Here is a 15864-nt window from a genome sequence, read left to right as displayed (position 1 = left end):
TTTCTTAAGTTCCCTCACAACTCGATTAAATGATGTTCTTCTAATCCTCCGTCCCTCCCTGGTGTTCTGGTTGGGACGGCACCCGTTTGACGGGTAAGCTCGGAGCTCTTCCGGGACCCTAGAGTCGCCCCTCTCCACAAGGTGCCCCCCAAGACTTCATAGGTGATTTGTGTGAGACAGCCCGCCTTAGACTGACTGTCCTGCCGCTGTTTAGAGTATTGCTTGAAGCTGAATGTTGAAATACTCTCTCGGCGTTCCGGCCACCGGTGGTGCGCCTCAGCAGGGTGTTGCTCCGGTCTTACAGCACGACCCCTACTGGTATTCTCCTATCGCTTGATCTCGTTTCTCACTCAGCACAATCTATTTCTCTTCTAATCCTTTCTTGGGCACCGCCACTACCCAGAGCAGGCGCGGTCCCTTTACGTTCTTTCTCGTTGCCAAGCCTCTGTCAGGATCCCACCCCTGACAGAGACCCTACTGTCTCTTCCTCCACAACACCCTCTGCCACCAGGTGTTGCTTCGTCCAATCCAGTCAGCTTTCTCATCTAACTTCCTGCCTGACCCCCAGTTTACCCACTATAGTGGGGAGTGGCCTAATGAATAGAACCCTTAGCTCCCCCCGGAGGCCCGACTGTGAAATGTATTGGTGTCTGTGATACCTGATCAGATGAACTCCTTCAGTGCCATCAGACGTACCATAGCTCCCCTTAGTGGCGGAGCCACAGTACTGCAACGACCAGGACTCTGGGGCGCTGCACATGTCTCGCAGCTGTTCAACAGCTGCAACACATGCAGAGATTGGCTGTTTGTTAGACAATTATCTCTGCATGTGTTGTGGCTGTCGAATAGGTGCGAGACAAAGAGGTTTGGGGACTTGAGCATATTATTTGAGCACATCGAAGACACTCGGTTCGCTCATCACTATTGGCTCCACATCTTGATAGCAGCAGGACACAACTACAAAAGGCTGCTTAATTTATCACTAAAGGCTCCTGTAATGAGGAGGTTGAATAATTTTGATACTGAAGTAGTCATTAAAATTGGCATTATGTGTTGAATTTCTAGAGACCACTTGTTATGTTTGTTGCCGTGGGGGTTTAAAAATGTTGATTGCAACTTTGTACATGGATGAATAATAAAATCTATAAATATGTAGGAGATGTGAATAATTATCATCATTAAATTTGGAAATAATGCACAAAATGTTTGACAGTGGAGAGAGTTCCTAATTTTCTTTTATATTGAGTATTGAAATAATGCAATATTTTGCTGCCGAATACCATTCATATTAGCTGGCCCTTCTTAAGAAAACTGTCAATTTGTAGAGACATTTCATATTGCATAAAACACTTGTGGTTAAGTGGAACCATGGAAATGACTGATAAGAAAGATATGGAGTGTCTACTTCTCCACAATGAGGTCCTTAGTCACTATAAAAATGGGGACTGCCAACGCATTCATCATTCAAGGTGACAGCAATTATAATCTTATTCATCATTCATTTTAACAAGGTATGCTATTTCTATAATTCTATGCAACCTACAAAAGTAATATATGTGATGTTTAATTGCATGCTGTATTTTACTTCTACTTCAATAAGACATTTTAATTTAGTAACTTTTATTTTTATATAAAAACATATTTGTTTTCATTTTTGACACTGTAGAAATGAAATAGATAATAAAAACATTATTATAATGAGGGCATTATGTAGTAAAGTAAAACTAATAGCTGAATGTCTAAATGGTAGCATTCTAGAATTATTATAGAAAAATAAAGTTGAATTCTTCAGCATGGTTGATAAATTATAATTTCTATGTTCATTAAAGTTCAAGTTTTACATTTATTTTTCCATTTTCAGGTCAGGTTAACACTATATTTAACATTCTGTTTTTTGGGACTATCTAAGCATATCCCTGAGACGTATGCAACCGTGTGCATATTCACAGCCTATGGCATATCGGAAGTATACTCCAGGCAGACGTAATAAGCTGAGCAGCGAGCAGTGGTGTGGCAATATGACTCTCAACTTTTGAATTGTTTATCGTGATGCAGCCACTTATGTCTCTCTAACACTTCAACAGTAATAGGTACATCACAATAAATTAGTTCAGTCCTTAATAGAAATCTAACGGACAATATAAAGCTGCTTTTAGACGTAGAGCTCGCTCACTCTAGCATATAAATCGGATTAGTGGAATCCAATAAAAAATAGGATTGCGCTCGGACAAATATTCTTCAATGAGAGTGCAGATCTGCATATTTTTCAGCTGTATTTGGCATGAGAAATAAATCACAGCATGCTTTGATCTCACTCTGAAATTGTACAGTGCAAGAAAAAAAATCACATGTCATAACCATCAGAGCGGCATCCGATTTTTACTGATACATTGCAGTATTGTAGCATATGAAACTCTAAATGGTTCTGTAAAAGATCAATAGCTGCCGAGTAAAAAAAATGGATTGATACAGAAAGAACACGGATGACAAGTGAGAAAAAAATCCTCCCACTTTCCTGGGTGGGAATGGAACAGATTTTTTCTATATGCTAGTATGACCATACCCTAAGGCCACTTTTCCACGTTCAGTATTTGGTCAATATTTCACATCAGTATTTTTAAGCCAAAGTCAGGAGTGGAACAAGTATGTTAGAAACACATCACCACTTCAGTATTTTTCACCCACTCCTGATGTAAAATCTTGACCAAAAACTGAAAGTACATACGAACATGGCCTAAAAATAAAAAAAATAAAAAAAATAACAATGAGACCACTCACGTGCACGGTCGTAGGCAATGTTAAACATATGGTATATTCGTTCCTGGCTTTTACATCCACATAGTATTCAAACAAGTTTGCTAATAATGTGTCATGAAACTATCAGATTTATATAAAGTGATATTCACATTACAGGTAGCCCAGGAAAATGTATTTCCAGCTGTCACTATTTGTCACAGTAATGCTAGTGACATGTTATGCTCAGTCATTGGATAAATGTGCAGGAGCACCTGGGATTCCAGGCACACCAGGACAGAATGGTCTTCCAGGAAGAGATGGCAGGGATGGCACGAAAGGAGATACAGGTGTAGCTGGTAAGAACCATTCATTGTTAGTATTTTTTACAGTATTCTTACAAAGAGAACTCCTGACAAAGATGTCATCCCATAACCTTTTTTCAACTACAGTATGTATGCAGTTTGGTGTAGTGATCACAGTCTTCCCCAGTATCTAGCACCACTCTAGTTCTCGTCTAAGTCATGTGATTTCAACTCCAACTCACCAGTGGTTTATGTGTGGACCAGAGTTCACTTTTATAATGTAATAATGTAAGCCTACATAGCTTCAGAACAATCGTGGTGTAGTAGCTCGAGGTTCCACATTTAGAGATGCATGAATAAATTTAAGTGCAGTTACTCAAATTTCACAAACATCAGCATTTGCCAACATGCAGATATTTTTGTAACATGGCAGCAGCCAATCATTGAAAGGCCATCGAAATATTAAAATGTAATAAAAGATCCTTAAACTCACCTTACCGCTCACCTCCCCAGACCATTTGAAATGTAAAATCGACTTCTATTCCAATCTATAGCCGATGTGCTTCAGTTAGGGGGCTGAATTCTCATGAATTAGAAGACAAATGGAGCAGCGCTGGAAACTGGAGAAGACGGCGATCACTAATTAGGTTAACCCTTTCACAGCTAAGGAAGTTTTCACCATCTTGATCATGTCAAATTTTTCAAATCCTACCTATGTCACTTTACGTGATAATAACTGGAATACTTTCCAGTCTTCCACATATCTCAATCATTCTGAGACTGTTTTTCAGATCACATTGTGTTTCATGTTAGTGGTGAATTTAGATCAATATGATTTGTGTTTATTTATGAAAATATCAATTTGTATGCCCCTAACATTTACCACATGTGCATTATATCAGCATTATTTTTGAAAAGTCATTTTTTGTTTAGATGTTACAAGGGTTAAAGATTTAGCAGCAATTCATCATTCTTTCAATACATTTACAAAATCTACTGTATATACTCGAGTATAAGCCGACCTGAGTATAAGCCGACCCCCCTAATTTTGCCACAAAAAACTGGGAAAACTTATTGACTCGAGTATAAGCCTGGGGGGAAAATGCAGCAGCTACCGGTAAATGTCAAAAGTAATAATAGGTACCAATAAAAGTAAAATTAATTGAGACATCAGTAGGTTAAGTGTCTTTGAATATCCATATTGAATCAGGAGCCCCATATAATGCTCCATACAGTTCATGATGGCCCCATAAGATGCTCCATATTAAAATATGCCCCATATAATGCTGCATAAAGGTTAATAAAGGCCCCATAAGATGCTCCATAGACACATTTGCCCAATATAATGCTGCACAAATGCTGATTATGGCCCCATAAGATGCTCTATAAAGATATTTGCCCCTTATAGTGCTGCACAAACGTTATGGCCCTATAAGATGCTCCATACAGACACTTGCCCTATATGCCGTAGTGCCCTACAAACGTTATTTATGGCCCCATACAGACACTTGCCCCATATAGTGCTGCACAAACATTATGCCCCTATATAGTGCTGCAGAAACGTTATGGCCCCATATAGTGCTGCAGAAACATTATGGCCCCATATAGTGCTGCAGGAATGTTATGGCCCCATATAGTGCTGCAGGAATGTTATGGCCCCATATAGTGCTGCAGGAATGTTATGGCCCCATATAGTGCTGCAGGAATGTTATGGCCCCCATATAGTGCCGCAGGAATGTTATGGCCCCATATAGTGCTGCAGGAATGTTATGGCCCCATATAGTGCTGCAGGAATGTTATGGCCCCATATAGTGCTGCAGGAATGTTATGGCCCCATATAGTGCTGCAGGAATGTTATGGCCCTATATAGTGCTGCAGGAATGTTATGGCCCCATATAGTGCTGCAGGAATGTTATGGCCCCATATAGTGCTGCAGGAATGTTATGGCCCCATATAGTGCCGCAGGAATGTTATGGCCCCATATAGTGCTGCAGGAATGTTATGGCCCCATATAGTGCTGCAGGAATGTTATGGCCCCATATAGTGCTGCAGGAATGTTATGACCCCATATAGTGCTGCAGGAATGTTATGGCCCCATATAGTGCTGCAGGAATGTTATGGCCCCATATAGTGCTCCAGGAACGTTATGGCCCCATATAGTGCTGCAGGAATGTTATGGCCCCATAGATGCTCCATACAGACATTTGCCCCATTTGCTGCGATAAAAAAAAAAAATCACATACTCACCTCTCCGTCGCTCAGGCCCCCGGCACTTTCAATAGTCTCCTGCTCCTCGTTCCGGGCACCGATCTGTCTCCAGCACTGACGTTCAGCAGAGGGCGCGCACTGACCACGTCACCGAGCCCTCTGACCTCAGCGTCACTGCTGGAGACAGATCGGCGCCCGGAACGAGGAGCAGGTGACTATCGCGCAGCGCTCCCCTCCCCGTATACTCACCTGGTCCTGCCGCTGTGTAGATCCTGCTTCCTCGACGCCGCAGCGCTTCATCCTGTACTCAGCGGTCACATGGTACCGCTGATTACAGTAATGAATATGCGGCTCCACCCCTATGGGAGGTGGAGCCGCATATTCATTTACTGTAATCAGCGGGACCATGTGCCCGCTGAGTACAGGAAGAAGTTGAAGCTGCTGCTGCCGGCGCCGGGGAAGCCAGGGACGTGTATTTTTAGACAGCCCCCGCTCCCCCTCCCCTGCCGACCCCCGGGTATGACTCGAGTATAAGCCGAGAGGGGCAATTTCAGCCCAAAAAAGTGGGCTGAAAATCTCGGCTTATACTCGAGTATATACGGTATATTCTAAGGGACCACTTCAATTTTAAAGTGACTTTGAGTGCTAATATGTCAGAAAATCCACAAACGATACTCCATTTTAAAAACTGCACTCACAAAGTATTTATAACTGGATTCACAAAGCTTGCAAACCCTTTACATGTTTCACTATTTTTCAGAATTTTTGGAGGATCTCTGAATCCTCTTTTTGTGCTATCAAGATTTAATGCAAACTAGAAGAAAAAAAATAATTTTCACTAAAATGTTGCTTTAGCAGTAAACTTTTCATTTTCACAAGGTTTGTTTTGCAATTTCTCCTATGTTCACCGATTTTGTGTTTGCATAAAATGACGGACACTGCCGAATCATAGGCCAAAGTGACTCCATATAATATGCCACATATGGACTATCAGCGCACTCAGGAGAAATTACACTATAAAGGGTATGGTGCAATTTCTCCTGTTACGTTTGTGAAAATAAAAAAATTGGGGCTAAAATAATATTTTGTGTGAAAATGTGATTTTTTATTTTATAAGCCAACATTATAAACGTCTGTGAACCACCTGGAAATTCAAGTTGCTCCCCACAAATCAAGATAAATTCCTTGAGAGGTCTAGTTTAAAATGTGGGGTCATTTGTGGACGTTTCTACATTTTAGGCACATCAGGCGCTCTCCAAACCTGACATCTGCTAACAATCTAGCCAACTTTGCGTTCATAGTCAAATGGTGCTCTGTCATGCACCCAAAAAGTTGTTTTCCCTCACATATGAAGAATTTACATACTTGGGAGAAAAATTTGCACATAAAATTTTGGAGTTCATTTTTACCTGTTACCCTTGTGAAAATAAAAAAAATTGTGTCTAAAATATCTTTTTTTGTGAAAAAAAGGAAAATTTTATTTTTTTCTTTGACATTGCATTAATTCCTGTGAAGCACCTGAAGGGTTAATACACTTCTTGAATGTAGTTTTGTTGACTTTTAGAGGTGCAGTTTTTAGAATGGGGTCACGTTTGGATATTTTCTGTCATATAGGCCCCGAAAGGTCACTTCAAATGAGATGTGGTCCCAAAAAAAAATGATTTCGTAAATTTAGCTTGTTTCTTAACAAAAAAAATACATATTTGAAAATGTGTGTTGATGTAAAGTAGGCAAGTGGGAAAAATTACTTATTAACTATTTTGTGTGGTATGACTCTCTGTTTAAGGGCATAACAATTTAATTTTGAAAATTGCCAAATTTTCAATATTTTTCATCAAATTTCAGTTTTTTTTTCACAAATAAATGCAATTTATATCAAACAAATTTACCACTATCATGAAGGACAATCTAACTCCAAAAACTTTTTCAGGATCAGTGGGATCCTTAGAACCCTTCTAGAGTTATTACCACACAAAATTTGTCCTGATTGTGAAGGTGAAAACAGGCTTGAATGGCCACCAAGGTCTCCCGACCTGACCCCCTTAGACTTTTATCTTTGGGGTGATCTGAAGGCTATTGTCTATGCTGTGAAGATACGAGATGAGCAGCATCTGAAACAACGGATACTGGAAGCCTGTGCTAGCATTTCTTCTGCAGTGTTGCTATCAGTGTGTCAAGAGTGGGAGAAGAGGGTTGCATTGACAGTCCAACACAATGGGCAGCACTTTGAACACATTTTAGAAGTGGTCATAAACTTGTAAATAACTCATGAAAGAATAAAGCTACGTTAAAACCAAGCACACCATTGTTTTTCTTGTGAAATTCTCAATAAGTTTGATGTGTCACATCCAAATCCAAAATGGCCAACTTCAAAATGGCCACCATGGTCACCACCCATCTTGAAAAGTTTTCCCCCTCCCATATACTAATGTGACACAAACAGGAAGTTGATATCACCAACCATTAACATTTTATTTAGATGTATCCATATAAATGGCCCACCCTGTATTGCTATTCTCAGTGTGTATCTTCATTAATGTCAGTATGATTACAGAGATTCCACATTTTTATTGTTTTCTTATGTTTTACTGCTTTTACACACTAAAAACATTTTGCAGAAAAAAATCATTTGGTTTTTGCATCGCTAATGGCTGAGAACTTGCATTTTTTTCCATTAATGGAGCCGAGTGGAAACTTGTTTGTTGTGTTACAAAACAATATTTTTAGAGATAGCATTTCTATTAACATACAACTTTTTGAATGCGTGTTGTTCCACGTTTTGTTTGGCAATGTGAAAAAATGGAAAAACATAATTTTCGCCACATTTTTATGGGGTTTTTTAAGGTGTACACTGTAGGGGTGAAAAAGTGAAAAACTCGAGATAACAAAAATGTGTAACTTTTTTGTTTATTTTTGTTTTACGTAAAAGCTTATTAATAGTTGTAATATTTTTTCAGGATTTTTTCTGTTCTTCATTTTATGCCTATTTTAATATTTTTACTTTTTTTTCTTATTTACTTAGTAATTTTACAGTACATCAACATTTAGTTCTCTGATGATTACTGGTTGTTAGGGCTAGCGGAACAACCAAATTATAAGAGAGATGGTATAAGGTGCGTTCGCAGGCCGGGGTCCACCATGCAGAGATGGAACCTGCTGCTGAGTAGTGACGGACTGTATGGCGGTACAATGTGGATACACACACGGGTTAACTTCACCCTGTGTGAAGGAAGCAAACCCTGTTGCATCACAGGTCTGTGGTACTGCACCAAGAGCGCAAGCAAGGAGTCTCAGGACTCTATCCCAAGACAGAGGACTAGAGTATGTTCAGACCACTTGCGCTCGACACCACAACTGGGGTGTCAGAGTAACTGAAAATATAATTTAAATGCACAAGAGTGCATGCTGTGCTGCTTTGGCGGACGCCACTAACCACCCAGACTTGGGATAGGAAAGCGCTCTAATAGCGCACAGCGCCACACTGGCGGTCACAGCAATTGACGCTGTATCGTGTGTTTAGTACTGATGGCTCTGTCGGGCTCTAGATAGCAAACATCCACCTTACACGAGCAGTCATAGACAAGGGAGGGGATGATTAATGATCAACTTTCACACATCAACACACACACGGTTTCAAGTATACAGTAGCGCCGTGCGGTCATGCAAACCTTTTATAGCTGCAGCAAGTACAGGACTTTCCCAGAAGGATCAATGGGAGGCTGCCACAGAAGTTGAGCACCTTCAGGACCTTCCTAGAAGACCAATGGGATTTGCTGCAGTATCTAAGCATGTGACCCTTGATCTCCAACGAGAGATCTTACCCTGGGCATGCTCAGTTTGTGAAAAGCAGGACTTAGTCCCAGAAAGACCTGCTTGCTGCTGAACATTTCTGGCTACAAGGACAGAGCCTGGAAGGGCAGTAGTAACCAGTCATACCTGAGCTAGACGCTGGGACCGACGTCTCCGCTGAGCAGACTCCACTGTGGCTGGAGAAGAATGGGAGACCGCAGTGGAGATGGCTCGAGATTCCCCCTGTGCAACGGTGGGAACTTGACCCCTAACACTTGTCTAATGAATTGCAAAGCATTAAACATGTTAGATTTGCACTTATAAAATGGATGTTAGACCCTACTTCTGGCTTGGTCTACCATACAGGCCACCATAGCTGTAAGAGTTATTACAGTATTTTACCTACACCTGCCTGTAGGTGCATCTAGGAGAAAAAAAAGCAAGGGACTGGCTTACATGGGGATGATGTCTTTAGGACGGGAGCCAATCAGGTCCCGATGATGTCAATGGTCTGAGGAAGTGTTCGGCACCAGAATCTCAGACCCCATGCCTGCAAGGCCACCCACCATAAATACAGTATATGGCAGCACTGCACAAAGTGCAGCAGCACTAACGTATATTTGTCATCGGCAGTCATGAAGAGGTAAATACATCTAAACTTCATTACAAACATACTTAGAAAAGTTTAGGGATTAACATTCCTACAAGGAATGCTTCTTTAACTCTTATCTATAGTATGTAATAGAAAGCTATCTTGTATCCTGCCATTATCGTATAGAGTAACCTCCTAGGGCTGCCAGATATTTTTCAAATATTCAACAGGATAATCTTAGTACCTCAATGGTACTGAACATTTTTCTGAAACCTGGAGGAGGCTGAGAGGCAAGATTTCTTAGAAAAGAGGATGTATGGATACGTAAACATTGCAGGATTATTTACTACTACTGAACTTGCATGCTTTCAAGTTTTGTTTCTTGAATGTAATGGTTTGCTCTTTAGACCTACATAAGCTCATTTAAATGTTCATTTGACTTGGTCGGTAAATATGCATAAGCATGTCTGCCATAATTAATGTTGTTTTAACCATGAATAAGTAAATATAATATTTTTGAATATTTTAAATTATTTTTGAATTATATATTTCACTTTAGAGAAAATTACAATTGCTTGAATTTTATAATATCTATAACAAAATTTTCATGTCTCAAGGAAGACATATTTTATAACATTGACTAAACAGAGAAATATTAAATAATCCTCTCAGAAACTGCAGAATATTCTTTGAAGCCCTGTAAATACATACTGTAACAGAAGCTTTGGAGATCATAATGCTTGTTTTGTTGCTGCTCAGAAGGAAATTAAAAATTGTCTTTCCCATTGCAGGACCAATGGGTCCACCAGGTGGACAGACAGGGCCACCAGGAAGAGATGGGCTTACAGGACCAGCAGGAGCTCCAGGCTTACAAGGGATTCAAGGAATGAAGGGCGATATCGGACCCCCGGGTAAAATAATATGTGTACTTTAATTTATTTTATTTGGAAGCTTAATTTAGAAACATTTAGTTACATTCTGGAAACAATGAGATTTTTTTCTTTTATGCTTTTATTATCTTGAAATGATCCTCTGAAAGCCCCAAAACTGCCAATAGGTTATACACAGTATATATGTATGAGATATACAGGAGAGATAGTTGTCGGTCAAACAATCATTTGGCTGACAACTATGTCTCCTGAATACCTCATATACAGGAGCATTTAACTTGGCCGAGAGTTCTGTTGTCCCCCATTAGAGAACTGCCAGAGACTCTTATGATGGCAGCTTATCTCCCCCCCCCAAAAAAAGACTACTGTTGGAAAACCAAGCTGGATCCTTCTCTTCCCCAACATCCTCTGCTGGAGGAGACACATGAGGTTTTCATACACATTAGACTGCTGAATAACTGTGCTGATATTACTGGGTTTAGCCAACTTTAGTCTACTGTGTATGGGAGAGTTTAGGCTCTCTTTAGCCTTCTACTCATTGTGTGTTGATAAAGAGTATGATCTACATTGTAGGAAATTTAAGCTTTCTTTGCACCAAGCAATGTAACCATAGAGTTTAGTAAAGAGAAAAAAATCCAAATATTACTATGCAATTCATATTACAAAATCACTATTAAGGGTATGCTGCCATAAAGATGGACTCTATGGCTACACAAATAATGCTTATAGTGTCAATAATACATAAATTTTCTGAGTAAAAAATCTACTGTTCTTCCTGAAATTTTCATATGCATAAGATTAACATGTGCAACTTCTGACAATTTATCTTCCATGTCTATCATTTTATTCATAAGGTCTTCCTGCATCAATGGATGATGAGCTACAGCATCAACTAGTTAACATGAACAAGCGCATAAAGAAACTTGAAGGAGGTATGTACATATACACTGCTCAAAAAACTAAAGGGAACACTTAAAAATCACAATGTAACTACAAGTCAATCATACTTCTGTGAAATCAACCCATCGAGTTATGAAGCAACATTGATTGTGAATACATTTTCCCTGCTGCTGTACAAGTGTAACAGACAACAGTTAGAAATGATAGGCAATTAGCAAGACAACTTCTATAAAGGAGTGTTTTTTGGCTGTTTTTGTCACTTTTGCATTTTGTCATTGCTCTCACCCCTAGAAGTCCTGTACAGTAACATGAGGCATTGTGTACAACCCACAGAAATTCTCAGGTAGAGCAGCTCATACAGGATGGCACATCAATACAAGCTGTGGCAAGAAGGGTAGCTGTGTCTGTGACCACAGTGTCCAGAGCATGGAGTAGATACCAGGAGACAGGCCAGTACACCAGGAGACATGGAGGGGGGCGTAGGAGGGCAGCAATGCAGCAGCAGGACTGCTGCTTCCTCCTTTGTGCAGGGAGGAACAGGAGGAGCACTGCCAGAGCCCTGCAAAATGACCTCCAGCAGGCCACTAACACCCATGTGTCTGCTCAAACTGTCAGAAACAGACTCCATCAGGGTGCTATTAGAGCCTGACGTCTATAAGTGGGTGTTGTGCTTACAGCCCCACACCATGCAGGGCGATTGCGATTGCCATTTGCCAGAGAACACCAAGATTGGCAGATTCAACACTGGCGCCCTGTGGTCTTCACAGATGAAAGCAGGTTCACACTGAGCACATGTGACAGACATGACAGAGTCTGGAGATGCCATGGAGAGCAATCTGCTGCCTGCAACATCCTCCAGTGTGACTGGTTTGGCAGTGAGTCAGGAATGGTGTGGGGGGCCCTACTTTGGAGAGCCGCACAGTCCCCCATGTGCTAGCCTGAGGTACCCTGACTGCCAGTAGGTATCATATGCAGTGGGCCCTGGGTTCCTTCTGATGCATGACAATACTAGGCCTCATGTGGCTGAAGAGTGTCAGCAGTTCTTGCATGATGAAGGCATTGATGCTATGTATTGGCTTGCCCGTTCCCCAGCACTGAATTCAATCGAGCACATCTGGGACATCATGTTTCATTCCATCCACCAACGCCACATTGCACCACAGACTATTCAGGAGTTGACTGATGCAGGTCTGGGAGGAGTTCCGTCAGGATAACATCCACCTCCTCATCAGGATAATGCCCAGGCATTGTAGAAAGGTCATACAGGCACGTGAAGGCCACACACACTACTGAGCATCATTTCCTTTTCTTGAGGCATTTCCACTGAAGTTGGATCAGCCTGCAATTTGATTTTCCACTTTAATTTTGAGCATCATTCCAACTCCAGACCTTCATGGGATATTAGCTGTGATTTACATTCATCATTTTTAGGTTTTATTGCTCTCAACGCATTCCACTATGTAATGAATAAAGATTTGCAACCAGAATATTTCATTCAGTGATATCTAGGATGCTGGATTTTAGAGTTCCCTTTATTTTTTTGAGCAGTGTATATACATATATACATTTTAGGACTGGTAGATGAAAATAAATTGATAGCATATTTCTGAAACTACAGAGTTTCCATACTGATTCCAAGAATTAAGGTTCTATTATAGATTTTTCCTGTAAATTAATACTCATGACCACTTGAAAGTTGCTGAGTTACAGCTCACTGCTACAGAGAGTTGGGGCAACAGTGAGTAAGAGTATAGCTGAAGGGACATCTGTCCATTCATTTTTCTGAACATAAAGGCCAATGACATTTACATGGCTAACAGCATCATCCGAATAGTAAACAGCTGCATTTGGAGCTCAGTTTCTGCCACTGCTGTTAAAGATAATTGTCAACTATGTAACATTGCTGGCATCAACCACTTGTGAGGAAGCTCAGCTCCATCCACACAACATGTCCATAGCACTGACATAATGATATGTCATATTGTGCTACTATACATTGGAAAAAAAACCTCATCTATCTTACGTAAATTAAGTTATTAATCTTGTTGCTTGTCATTTTCTTTAGTTTTATTCTTGGATGGAAAAATCCAGCATGTAGAAGAAAAAATTCTGGCAACAGATGGCAAAGAAGTAGATTTTAAAACTTCCAAGGCCACTTGCGAAAATGTTGGCGGCAGTATGGCTATTCCGATGAATGCAGATGAAAACAATGCTATCCTAACAATCTTAAAGCGACACAACAGATATGCGTATTTGGGAATCCTTGAAGGGGCAACACCTGGAGACTTCCAGGACTTGGATGGGCAGCGTGTGAATTACACTAACTGGAGGAAAAATGAGCCTAGTGGGAAAGGGAAAGAAAACTGTGTAGAAATGTTTACAGATGGCACGTGGAATGACAAGGCATGTAACCAAAATCGTCTCACTGTATGTGAGTTTTAAGCCTAAAAATAACGCAATGAATGTTATATAAAAATAAAGCTATTGCCAAATCAAACCTACATCTTTCAATCTGTTCAAATGAACAAATAAGAACTCATGTCATAGTATTGTAAAACAGATAAAGTTTCTAAGTTTAATGCATTACTTACACTCAAAGGTTCTGATTATGTCTTCAGGGGATAATAATATAATAAATATGTCCATAGCAAATAATCCTGTATATATCTAATAATTACGAAAATTAAAAAGATGTACTATGTAGGCAGAGGCTGTATAAGTTCAATATGTACAAATGTGTGTTCCCCTAGAAGTGATGCTCAATATGAAACATGAGTCATACTGAAGGTATAAAGAAGTATAGCAGGGGCCTCATGCACCTCTACGGAGGCATATTACTAAAGCAACTCAATATAAGGTCATTGGGAAAGGCAATCAAGACCGTCTGACTCCACCATGCCCCCCTCATCAAGACCAGCGAGAAAATCGCCTTCCTTGATGAATTTGGGCCATTATGCGCACATAGCCACGTCACAAATTGACAGAAATCTTACTCCAGCAAGGGACTGAAGTAAGATTTTCAAAATGCAGAACACCACAGCTCATCATGAATTAAATGAGCTGTTGTGTCACGCCCCGCCATTTCCCTGTCCCAACATAGCCCCACCCATTTTAGTGGAGCTGGAAGAAACTGGGACAAAAACGTCAAAAATCACACAATTTTGCGCTATGCTGAGCAGCCCAAAAAGTTGCAACTTTTCAAAGCTTTTACCCCATAGTTCTGGTGTGAAAGCTTGGATGTATTAGTATAAATGTCTTTTTAAAATCTGCAGCATGTTATTTGTATTAGGTAACTTTTTATGCATCCACACAATGGTATAGCGTAGGATGCATGCACTTGGGGAATGGCTAGTTTTTTGTGCCCTTTAAGAGCACATTTAGACAAGCTGCTGCATGCATTCCTAGCAACACTTGTTTCCCAATGATCAACTTTTTTTTAACGAGGCCACCAATCACACAAAGAACAAGTAAAATCTATCATCAGGCAAAATTATTTTTAAGGTTGCTGAAAAATCAGCATTCTCAGTCCCCATACCCATTAGTACCCCTTCACACATTAGTGTTTCCTGTACATGTGGTGACCGTTTTCACACGTATCCGAGACACGTTCACACGCATGCCCATTATTATCCACTAGATGGTGGCCCGATTCTAATGTAGCGCCCCCACTGCCGCAGGGCCGAGGGGTACCCGGTACCGGGCCTCTGAGTCTCTGCTCAGAGGTTGTCACGGTGGTTAGGCCCGGTCCGTGACCCTGCTGAGGGGCGTACACTGAATAATAGATATGGATGGTGGTGGTGGTGCGGTGCAGTAAATAACGAGGACACCAGGTTGCAGTCTCTTTACCTCTTTACTGAAGGTCTCTGGGTCCTCAGTCCGGAATACGGTTCACCAGGCTGCGCAAGTCCGGCCGGTCCGATGGCACCTCCAGAGTTCCCTTTGCAGGTGGAAATCTGTGCCTTCCTGCTTGCGCTATGTGTTGTGGTCCTCCCCTGCTGTGCTTACGGGATAGTCCCCACAACTGTTGTGTCTGTTTCTCGTGTTCCCTCACAACAACTCGATTAGATGATGTTCTGCTAATCCTCCGTCCCTCCCGGTGTTATGGTTGGGACGCACCCATATGACGGGTAGGCTCGGAGCTCTTCCGGGACCCTAGAGTCGCCCCTCTCCACAGGTTGCCCCCCAAGTCTGCATAGGTGATTTAGGTGAGACAGCCCGCCTATGACTGACTGTTCTGCCGTTGGTTTGAAGTATTGCTTGGAGCTAGATATATGAATACTTCCTCGGCGTTCCGGCCGCCGGTTGTGCGCCTCAGTAGGATGTTGCCTCGGTCTTACAGCACGACTCCTACTGGTATTCTCCTTCTTGCTTTGATCTCGTTTCTCACTCAGCACAATATATCTTGCTTCTGATCCTTTCTTAGGGCACCGCCGCTATGCTGAGCAGG

The 15864-nt window shown here is 41.1% G+C and overlaps 1 protein-coding gene across 1 annotated transcript; it reads left to right on the top strand.

Annotated features, from left to right (window-relative positions):
• The first annotated feature begins 1441 nt into the window (after window positions 1–1441).
• Window positions 1442–14066, top strand: LOC143770103 (pulmonary surfactant-associated protein A-like). The gene is made up of 5 exons (XM_077259367.1): window positions 1442–1511; window positions 2914–3092; window positions 10419–10538; window positions 11372–11449; window positions 13483–14066. The coding sequence occupies exons 2-5, from the start codon at window positions 2927–2929 to the stop codon at window positions 13857–13859; spliced, it is 741 nt and encodes a 246-aa protein (XP_077115482.1). The 5' UTR covers window positions 1442–1511; window positions 2914–2926; the 3' UTR covers window positions 13860–14066.
• The last annotated feature ends 1798 nt before the right edge of the window (window positions 14067–15864 follow it).

This window comes from Ranitomeya variabilis, chromosome 4 (assembly GCF_051348905.1).
Source record: "Ranitomeya variabilis isolate aRanVar5 chromosome 4, aRanVar5.hap1, whole genome shotgun sequence".
NCBI lineage: Eukaryota > Metazoa > Chordata > Amphibia > Anura > Dendrobatidae > Ranitomeya > Ranitomeya variabilis.
The sequence above is the reverse complement of the archived record's forward strand: the minus strand, read 5'-3'. Positions and strand labels throughout refer to the sequence as shown.